An 11,720-nucleotide genomic window follows, 5' to 3' on the forward strand; every position below is an offset into this window, starting at 1 on the left:
TTTAAACTTTCTCATGTCTGTTGTCTTCAGTAGTGTTAATAACCCAAAGGTTCTCACATGATGCAGCAGCCAGCAGCAGTGTCAGAGGTACAGAGAACATGGTTGATGATGAAGCTGAACTGAACTCTTCTGTCCTCTCACTGTTGCAGCCACAAACTTCACAGTTATGAGGAAGTGCATTATGTCCATTTGAATAAAGGGACTGTGCATTTGCACTTACTTATTTTTGATGTGATGCTTTTTCTCTGATTTTAAAGGGGTTTTTTGTTTGCTATTTTTTTTTCACTTTTACTTTATAGTAGTTTTTGCTGTGAAGCAGTTCACTCAGTACTCAGTGGTTAAATATTAAATGTCAGTCTAGTGGCTGACAACAGATGACTGGAGTGTTTATGCAGTTCTGCCACTTTCTTTACTGGCTGTGTTTGTGTCTCAAGCACAGAATTAAAAGTTAGAATTTCCTTCATCCAACCTTTTGACTTTGACGTACTTTGTGCTGCTTGATGTGTAAAGTGTGGAGGAAATGGCTTTAAGGAGAAAACTTTCATCCTCCCAATCCAGAGTGTCCTCTGGCTCATTTCATAAACCCATGTGTTACATGGAACCGTGTCTGCAGGACTGTTTTTTTTTTTTTTGTTTTGTTTTTTTAACCTGAGAGAGACTGGGCCAGTCTGATCTCATTCTAATTTCCTGTAAGCAAAAGCATTTTGAAAATTGTCCAAAGATTGAAATTATTGTGGACATTGACTAAAAAAGCCAACCACAGATAACTCTATTAATTTTGTGCTGATGGTTTTTTTGCTACTTTAGTATTTGCAATTTTAGATTTTTTTTTCCATTTTAAACTCTAACAATAAAGAAGTGTAAGAAATACATAATCAGTTAAATTACATATAATGAATAGCCTTGCAACAGCCTGCTGACCTGTCCAGGGTATACTCCACCTCTCACCCTGTGTGATAGGCTCCAGGGCCCTGCTACACCGAACTGGATAAGAGTAAGAAAATGGATGGATGGAATAAAAAATAACATTTTAATTCAGCTAAATAATTTGAATTACTGAAAGTTACTGAAAGAACAGTGACAATTCAGACTGTTGGCCTAACTGTTCTCATCTCCTGAGTCATGAGGCCTGAAATGATCATCAAAATAAATAAACAACTGCTTTATTAACTGTGAGTATAATGAGGTGACATTCTCGGTGCCACTACTTCCATTCAGGCATGACTTTACAGAGGATTATTAAAAATATTCTGTAAAATGTCACATCCAAAGACACCAATCATGCAAAACAGATGCAACAATCAGGAGCACAGTGTAGGATTTTGTACAGCTGCTGAAACACTTTGAGTCACTGTGCTACTCGAGCACAATAATAAACAGCAGAATCTTCAGTCTTCAGACTGTTCATCTGCAGATACAGCTGCTGTCTGCTGTTGTCTCTGGAGATGGTAAAACGACCTTGGACTGACTGAGAGTAGAAAGTTCTACTGCCATCAGTGTAAATGCGAGCAATCCACTCCAGTCCTTTTCCAGGAGCCTGTCTGATCCAGCTCATACCGTAGCTGCTGAATGTGAATCCAGAGCCTGTACAGGTCAGTCTGTGGGATTCTCCAGGCCTTTTAACCACAGGTTCAGATTCTGTCAGAGTCTGACCATCAACACCTGTCAATAAGAATAAAATGAATGAAGAAAAAAATTAATTATTTAGAAAGTAAAATGACATAAAAAAATTAAATTAGTTTTAGTGGAAAGTTTTACCTGCAAAGTAGACAGATAAAAGTAGCAGTGCTGTCCTACAGTCCATTTTGTTTCACTTTGCCTGTCTGTCCACTATTGTCTGCATACTTACAGCAGACAGATAAGTAGGTGGAGGACGAAGGAGAAGTCTGAATATTTGCATTGACTCCACCTCAAAAGTAGGAGAAAGCTGACATACTATTGAAAAGCTTTTAGTCACACAAATAAAAATTTTAGTTCTTTTAATTTTAAACCACAAAGGCATATTTACATAATTTACTGACTGCTAGTGAATAAATTTTGTCAGTTGTATCTTGTAGTCAGGAACCTTTTGCCCTACAGTGTTTACAGGTACATTTTTTGTTTAATTTTAACATCTAGCTCATTTTAAAGGAAAATGTCTCGTAATTTGATTGGATTTTCTACCCACTGTCCCTTAAAGATTTACTGATACATTTTATCAAACCATGTATACTATTTAAATTTATACATGTATTTCCAATGATAACAGTGTTGTCATTGAAAATAAATATAGGTGATTCATTTGCGATTATATTTCTCTATATTTATAATACCCGTGTCTTTTCTCATAGATTAGTTCATTTTGGTGCATTTTTTTCTGACAAGTGGTAAGTGATGAATTATATATAATATTATCATATAATATATAATTTAGCTTGGTGCTAATTTGAATAGATTTACATTTGATTGATTCAGTTTGTTTGTGTAGTCTTTGTAGATAGACTTGATTGACGATTGAGTAGATTTAAAATTTTCTCTCTCTGTTTTTTTCTTTCTTTCCTGGTGAAATAGTTTTAATGCTTGAGCAAATATCAGATAAACACTGTCTTCCACTCATGGTTGCTATTCAAACAAAGTCAGTGGAATAAAATAAACGTTGAATTTTATCTAAACAAGGACGTGAGAAGTGGTTCAATAATTTTTCACAGTACTTCACCCTTTCGTTGCCATTTTAGTAAAGAAATTCCACAAGCATTTATTTTTAAGGATTAATTTTATTCTCGAATAACTGGAATGCTTTTGGTCAATCCAGTCACGGCCTTTAATGGCGCTTCATTGCATGTGATGGAACATTGTCCTGCATAAGTAAGTAAGGGATTTGCCATAACCAGAAAATAACTGATAGTCATAAATAATTAATTAATCCATATGATGTACATCATCTAAAAATTAGCTTTATTTGATTTAGACTGATTGTTTACTGCAAAATGTTGCGGAGTCTTGACATTTCAAAGTGTTGATAAATAATGATAATAAAATGAAGTTTCTCTTTCAGTTAAACAATGTTTACTGAAGATGTAATGCTGCTGAAATCCTGGTTCTTAAAAATATAAATGACAATGTGTGTCTGTTTTTTTGTTTGTTTGTTTTGTTGTTTTTTTTATCAGGGTAAAGAAATTGTTACACCTTGACAGGGAAATCCATTCATACAGCTGGAATGTTTGATGAGCTCTGTAATAATCCCCAATCATTTGAACAACTGAACAGTGGCTACGCTCTACGATGGCATTGGAGGAGACAAGAGAGGAGAGCATAGCGTAAAGAAAGATAAAGACGGTTCTCGGACAAGTGCAACAGAAATGTCTTAGTTTTATCAGTATAAATAGTATTAGTATTAGAAATATCCTTATTATACTACAATTGCCATATGATAAATGAAGTGTAGTGACCACTGTTGGATTTTGTACGGCTGCTCAAAGAATTTCAGTCACTGTGGCTCTCGAGTACAATAATAAACAGCAGAATCTTCAGTGCTCAGACTGTTCATCTGCAGATACACCTGCTGTTTGCTGTTGTCTCTGGAGATGGTGAACCGGCCTCTGACTGACTGAGAATAATAGATGTTAGCACTGTTATAATGGCTTGCAAGCCACTCCAGTCCTTTTCCAGTAGCCTGTCTGACCCAGACTAAATAGTAGTCAGTGAATGTGAATCCAGAGGCTGTACAGGTCAGTGTGTGGGATTCTCCAGGCCTTTTAACCACTGGTTCAGACTCAGTCAGAGTCTGTCCTTCAACACCTGTCAAAATAAACCAGAAACAAACAAACAGTGTATTATAATAAGTAGCAATTTTATGAAGACAAATCAGTTAAAAAATAAGTGAAAACCTTCACCTGCCCAGCAGAGAGTTAAAAACAGCAGTCCTGTCTTGTAGTCCATCATATCAAAATGTGACTCTACTGATCCGTCATTGTCGCTACAGTCAGATAAGTAGAAGTAAAAGACATCTGAGTTTGCATTAACTCCTCCTCACTCGATAGACTGAGCAGAAATGAATGTGGCTATTACTTTCACGCCTCATATCTTTAATATCCTTAGCTCTGTCATCTACAAGAAAACACAGCACACTGAGAAATCAGAATGTCAATAATTATATTTAAAAAATTGAAACATTACTTAAAGAGTTTTCTTATAGTCTATTAACAAAAACCTAAAAAAAAAATTCTATAATACTGAACTAATAAAACTTATCAGTCAGCAGATTAATATCAACTGCCCCATCGTATGTTTTTTTTTAATAGGATGAATGGAGATTTAACTGTATCTTGGGTACTAATCTTTTTTTTTTTTAAAGGTAACCTTTTGTACTGATTATGGCAGCAAAGCTATCAGATTTTCAGCATAAGATAAATGTGATACAGACAAAAGGTGCTATCACTAAATCTCACCTTAAACAGACAAATCTAACATACTCTTCATCTGCTAGAATTTAAAGTCATTGTCTCAAAATGACAGCCAGTAAGAAGCCATGTAATTCTTCCACATTTTCTTTGAAATTCAGGCTTGTGAACCACAGCTAAATGTCAGCCTTTATTGATTTGGCAGTTATTTAAAGGTGAGACTTGACACTGACTGCCCTCTAGTGTTCCAATAATTGGCAACAATAGTTTTCAGTCCAGCTCCCAAAATGTGTGATTATTTCTGATAGTGTTAGATCAACAGTGATTTTAGCAACCAAACTGCTTTCAAGCACAGACTTGTATCATTTTTATAAGTGTCAGTGTTGGGGAAGTAATGGATGTCAGTAGGTCCTGTCGCATGTGACAGCATTAAACCACTGCAGTCATTTTTCCCATGCTGAAATTTATTTTTCAGCACTAAAATCACTGTGCATTATCAACAGTACGTCAAGTGTCGTCAGGTTGCAGATTGTTCTGTTCAAATCCATTTTTCTTTCATTTTTCTGTTCATTCATTTTGTTTCATGATGAGAGCTCGCATTTGCAATTTGAAGATTTTATGCAGTTGTTGGCTTCTACCACTGTAAGTTCTGAGTGCACTAATAAATAAAATCTTCAGTCGCCTGTTTATTTGCAAATAGATGGTAAACTAGCCCTGAAGTAACTGAAAGTGATAGTTGATGTCCACAGGAGACTGGTCAATCTGTAGCATTCACCAGGTCTTGTAATAAAACTATGAAAAATGTACTTTGTTATAAGATGAAATTGAGCATTTTTAGCCTTTTACTTGAGCTGCAATTTGGTGTGTGTGACACACCAAATTGGCATTTTCCTCAAAAAGTGGTCAAGACGTTCATCCACTGTCACCTCTGGCCCTGGGATGAACATCAGCGGAAGAAGCTGCACCCATCTCTCCCAGACATCCCTGATGGGAGCAAGCTTGTCAGACCTCGGTCTGGTCTCTCTGTTGTCAAATCTGAGGACTCTTGAATCAAAATTAAATCAAATGTGTGAAGTGACATCGTTGCCCAGAAAATATTTCTGCCTGTCGATGCGTCCCATAGACTATCAGTGGCCTCATTGCAGCATCTGTACACTCCAGCAAGAAGAAGAACACCAATGAAAGCATCCAGGTATTCCTCATCAATATCTTTCCACATGTCGCCATGGACTTTTTTCCTTCAAGGTTTGTCTTAGTAATGATGATTCTTTTTAGTGACAATGGCATAAATAACTCAAAACATCTCTTGATGTCACTGACTTTGGTCAGAGCAAACCTTGTGATTCCAGGGGTCATTTTGATGACATTTGCAGCAGCTGCCCTGCTATGTACATCATGAGGTACTGAGCTCCAAAAGATCTTACCATTTTTGGACTTGAATCTTTCAGCAGGAGTAGCTTCAGCACCAGCGACCTCCACCTCTGATCAGATGTGTCTGTGTCTTCTGGATGATACTCCACATTGTCTTCCTCCTTAGAAACCTGCCCATCTGAATGGCTGTGCTGCTCTGTGTCCTCGCCTTCATTTTCATCAAAAATATGATCCAGAACTTGGCTCACTGTAAATCTTCTTCTCATTTTTGTGTGCTGCAAATTGTAAATGTGCACTCTGGAAGTCAAATGGCCACTCAAATGACTGAATTCACCTCACATGTCTTGACATGCACGTCTTTGTTTTATTTTGTTTTTGTGCAGGTATACTGCAAAAACACGCAAAATAAGAATCCCCTAAAGCTCACATGATTAGGAGAGGAGCTTGCTGTCAGTGTTTTAGCTGACAGTGCACTTATGATTTCAGTTTTGGCTTTAATTATTGCTTTATACTCATAATATTATACCTGGGTCGAAACCAACCCTAACAACACAAAGGTCATAATTTTAACTAGGGCATTTTATAATTTAGTGAAAAGATTTTTTTTTGTTTTATTTTGTAGAAATAGAGGTTCCTGACAAAGTCAAAAAGCCTTGATACAATAAACAAATGTATGTGATTTTTTTATGCATTTGAAATTTAAAATGGGTCAGTGCCGACCCTAACACGAGAGGAAGGTTAAGTATTTAGCATTTCTATTTTATTTAGTGGAGACAAGAATGGAGAGCATGCCTGAAAGATGCATGATAAATTAAGCATAATGAGGAGTGTAGGATATTGTACAGGGGCTCCAACAACTTAATTCACTGTGGGTATCGAACACAATAATAAACAGCAGAGTCTTCAGTCTTCAGACTGTTCATCTGCAGATACACCTGCTGTTTGCTGTTGTCTCTGGAGATAGAAAACCGGCCTTGGACTGACTGAGAATAGTAGATGTAAGCACTGTCATATCTGATATAGGCCATCCACTCCAGTCCTTTTCCAGGAGCCTGTCTGACCCAGTGCATGCTGTAGCTTCCAAAGTTAAACCCAGATGTTGTACAGGTCAGTCTGTGAGATTCTCCTGGTCTTTTAACTGCTGGTTCAGACTCTGTCAGAGTCTGACAATCAGCACCTGGCAACAGTCACAAACAGGAACATATTAAAAAATAAACATAAAGTATATTCATGAATATAAATAAGTAAATAAAAACATAAAAACAGAGAAAGAGTGCCACCTGCCCAACAGACAGTTAAAATTAGCAGTGCTGTCCAATAGTCCATCTTGTTTAACTGTGTCGGCCCACTGTTGTGTCAGACTCTGTAAGCTGCCAGATAAGTAGAGGTGAAGACAATGACATATTTGCATTTCCTAAAAGTAGGAGAGGACTGGCAAATCACAACAATGACCTTTACTTATTCAATTGATCTCATGTTACCAAAACTTTAAAGTTTTTACAGGTTTCTTCTCAAAAACACATTTACAAAGTTTATAGTTCATTAAAAAAAACTGCAGCTGTTTTTATAAATAAGGTAAATAAGGTATGTGAAACTGTGTGATTCTCCAGGCCTTTTAATCACTGATTCAGACTCCATCAGTGTCTGACCATCAACACCTGTAAAATCAAAAAGAAAAGAGTCTTGTTCTTTTACTCTTTGTGTTCATGTAATCTTCCCTCAGTGTTCCTCGTCTGTTCCCTGTGTTTGGTCAGTGTGTGTCTTAGTGTGTATTTCTTTTATGTCCTGTTTTATTCTGACAATCTATTGTCCTCCTGAGCTATGTCCCAATTTAGAGGCTGCATCCTTTGGAGGATCCAGCCTTCAGAGTCTACGTGGGCCGGGTACTTCGAAGACCAAGAAGGCCGGAAGTGCAAGGTTGTGAAATGGGACGGTCTAGCCTTCAGATTTGCGTCACCAGCTGTCCAGTGTTCTCGCTGGTTCTAGTGAGCCTTGACCACTCAGTCAGCTATCGAGCTGGTGCATAACAGACGTCTCCGAAAATGTCGGAGCACCTTTGCAAACATGTGAAGTCTTGATAAACTGAGCAGATATTTGAAGTTTACACAGCTATATTCTTCCCTGAAAATATGTTAAAAGTTTATTTTGTGACCCAGAAAGAATAATAAGAGTAATATTAAAACTAGGTAGCTGCCACCATTGTTGGAAACTGGAATTGGCTGGGCTGCGCTATGAATTCTGGGATAGGTTGGGCCACGAGGACACACCTGACCCATCCTTTAAATCCGGGGAAATGAAGGATGCATTTTTCAGCCGCATTTGGAGCAGCCTAAGAATTGGGACAGCCTTCGTCGCCTGGCTGTGACGTAATCGGCCTTCAAATGCAGCACCTGAATTGGGACACTTGTGTGTCCATGTTCAGTTTTGCTTCGCCTGTATTGTTATGCCTGATTTATCCCTCCTGTGCTCCCATGTGTCACCACTCTCCCTAATCACCCTTGTGTGTATATATATTGTGTGAGTTTCCCCCTTATCCCTTGTTAGGTTGCCTGTTCTTCACTCCTTGTGTCTCTCAGGTGCCATGTTCTTTAGTGTTTTCCCAGTTTAGGTTAGTTATTGCATTTTGGTTTTCCTTAATTTGTACTTCAAAGTTCTGCCTAATAAGCAGCTCGCCTTTTGTTAAACCAGTTCCTATTCTCCTGTGTTGTCTGCTCCTGGGTCCTCTCTCATAAACGTCTGCGGCAGTAACAGTGGTCCATATAAGACTGATGAAGGATGTTTCTCTCTAGAATAAAAAGTAGTAGTGACATGTTTTCATAGCATTTTATTGTTCCTTTTGCTAAATGAATGATTAAAAAAAGGAAATCATCCACCACTTGCAGTTGTTACAATGATTCTACAACCAGGAGGAATGTGCAGAAAGAGACAGAGCAATGTGTTTTACTGTGACCCAGTTCATCTTATTAGTTATTTTTATCTATCTATTTATTTATTTATTTATTTTGTGTTTCGTTTTTGAATGGTATTGTGAGGTGAGAGCTTGTTGACTCTCCTTGCCTTTATTGTAAATGCTACCACACAATACTGGTTACATTTATAGATTTATGTGTGGTTCAGTAGGAAGAGGTTCACTGTTAATATCCATATTTACAGAACATTGTATTGTTGTGTGTTGCTGCCTGTTGAGTATTTGAGCAGGTCTGTCAGTGGTTTGTATCACTGTGCGGTCACGTGCACAGTAATAAACAGCTGTGTCCTCAGGCTGCAGATTCTGTCCTGTTATTGTCACTGTTCTTGCAGAAGTGTCTCTGCTCATGCTGAACTTGTTCTTTAAAGCATCATTCTTGCTTGTGCTCCCATCATACCCAATGGTAAAAATCCAATCCATTTGTTTTCCATCCCGCTGTCTGATCCAGTTTGTTGCATAGCTGCGATCAGTCAAAGAATAACCAGAGACTCGACAGGTGATGGTCAAAGACTGTCCAGGCTGCACAATCAATGAATCTGGCTGAATGAGATCAACACCGTACACACCTGTGGAGACAGAAATCAGCATTTAAAACACTATTCATTTAACTATTTAGCATTTCTATTGTATTTAGTGTTGTGAATTCAAGAAATCTTCTCACAAGATGCAGCAGCCAGCAGCAGGATCAGAGCCACTGAGAACATGGTTGATGATGAAGCTGGACTCATCTCTTCAGTCTCACTGGAGCAGTCACAGGCTTAATTATGAGGAAGTTCATGGTGGTCATTTAAATAAAGGGGCTTTGCATTTACATTTGAAAAATTCAATGTGAAGATTCAGTGACTGGTTAAAAATTGGAAATATGTGTATGTTCTGTATTTTTTAGTTATTTTTTTATGTGATACATTTTCTCTTGTGTAAAAAGTGTCATTTTTCTTTTTTAACTTGGCTTCTTATTTTCACTCTCATCAATTCTAAAAAAAGAGCACTGATGTTCTTGCAGATCTCTCTATAATAGTCTTTAAATCCTGCATTAGATGTAAAGTGATTCTATTTACAGCTATTTGCGATCCTTTTTTCTTCAAGAATTTAACAGCATGGATTTCTAGAAAGATGTGGAGAAACTAATTCAAACTGTCAGCATTTCTGCATCATTCTTTCTCTCCTTCACCATCAGAGGAGTGAGCCCCAAATGATTCCCGCATAAGACAAACAAATTAATTATGCTACCACAGTGGTTTATTAAGTGTGCTGCTTACATGATCACCTTCATGATGACATTAGGTCAAACAAGAATGCAGGATATAGCTCAGGGAATATGAACAAGTCACAAGAATTGCCAGAGACACACTCGACTGCGAACGTCCAAGTATTGGTTTCCATAAAAATAGGTACAAAAGTAAACAGACTGTGTAGACACCTGAAATAAAGGGTCTTGTTTCTTATATCAAAGCAAACATGGCAGTTTCAGGTGCTTCTTAAACATTGCCTGGACATCGTTAGACTTTTTAAAAAAGATTAGAAAACTAAAAGTCTAATCCTTTTTTAATGCGATGTTCTTTATTCATAATTGCATAAATAGAAAATTCTTCCATCATGTAAATGGCTAAAACATTCAACATCAAGTAGCATCACACGTTGCATGATGTCTCAAGCAAAAAAGATTTCAAAGCACTGAGTAAAGCTTGTGTTTAACTTGTTTTCTTTTTTACTTAAAGGAAAATAAACAAAACTAAATAAAGAAAAGTGCCTTGAGAAAGTAATATAGACCACTTGAATGATGAAAACACAAACTTTTGGATGCACTGCTAATCTGAAAAAGCCAATTGACAGTATACCTGAGTTTATGATGCTGAAATAAGAGGTGCATTAAGTTCAACATATAGCAAATGTAATTTTGGTGTGCAGAACTGTAAATAAGTTAAGAATAAAAAAAGTAATGGCAGTATGTGTTGGTGGGGAAATATCTCAATATTAAACAGTGTTTTTGTCCTCTATATGCATGTTGAAATTAACACTGGTACTGAAGAAGGCAGAGAAAGAAAATTTCTGTCTGATAGAAACGTTTAAAAACTTTACTTCTGAAACTGTGTGAGACTTTGTTCCTCATTACTGGAAAGATAAACTGTTCTTCACAATCTATAGTGGTCTGAGAGCTCCTCCTCTGGTGACCTCAAGCTACAAATAATCAGGTTTATTGTTCAGAAACTGACTCACACTTTAGCCTTAAGAATGAGTGCCTGTAAAGGAATTTGGTAAAACATTTTCCTATCTGTAGAAGAGAAATTCTTCCACATGCACTCCCTGTAAAGCCTGGTATGTGATTCAGTTTGTTATTTGGTTATTTCTGTTGATAAAAAGCAGTATTTGCATTACTTTTTTTAATTTAGATCCACTTACTGTTGTTTTTGGAAATGGTAAACTGGTCTTAAAAACTTTCTGTTTTTCTATGTTTGTTTCCAATGTTTTGGAAGGTTTTCTGTATTTTCACCATGAACAAACTCTAGACATTATTCATATTCCCTTTACAACATGTGTGTGGTTGTCTGTTGTTTATTGCTGAGTATTTGCACAGGTCTGTCAGTGGTTTGTATCACTGTGAGGTAACGTGCACAGTAATAAACAGCTGTGTCCTCAGGCTGCAGATTCTGTCCTGTTATTGTCACCGTTTGAGCAGAAGTGTCTCTGCTGACACTGAACTTGTTTTTTAAAGCATCATTTTTGTCAGTGCTCCCACCACTCCACATGATGAGAATCCACTCCAGTTGTTTTCCTTCACGCTGTCTGATCCAAGCTGTTGGATAGCTAGTTATAGAATAACCAGAGACCTGACAGGTGATGGTCAAAGACTGTCCAGGCTGTACAGCCCTTGATTCTGGCTGGATGAGATCAATACTGTACACACCTGTGGAAACAGAAATCAACATTACAGTCTTCACTCATCTGATTATTCAGCAATTTGACTGTATTATTTTTTGAATGAATCCAATTCAATCAAACAA

General features: G+C 37.2%; 1 gene segment (V, D, J or C); it reads right to left on the reverse strand.

The window, feature by feature from the left end:
* Window positions 1-1,348: 1,348 nt before the first annotated feature.
* LOC120439852 lies at window positions 1,349-1,820 on the reverse strand. The segment is given in 2 exon segments: window positions 1,349-1,662; window positions 1,759-1,820. Coding segments are annotated over 2 exon segments (360 nt in total).
* Between the last annotated feature and the right edge of the window lie 9,900 nt (window positions 1,821-11,720).

The sequence above is a fragment of the Oreochromis aureus genome, linkage group 4 (genome assembly GCF_013358895.1).
Source record: "Oreochromis aureus strain Israel breed Guangdong linkage group 4, ZZ_aureus, whole genome shotgun sequence".
Lineage (NCBI taxonomy): Eukaryota > Metazoa > Chordata > Actinopteri > Cichliformes > Cichlidae > Oreochromis > Oreochromis aureus.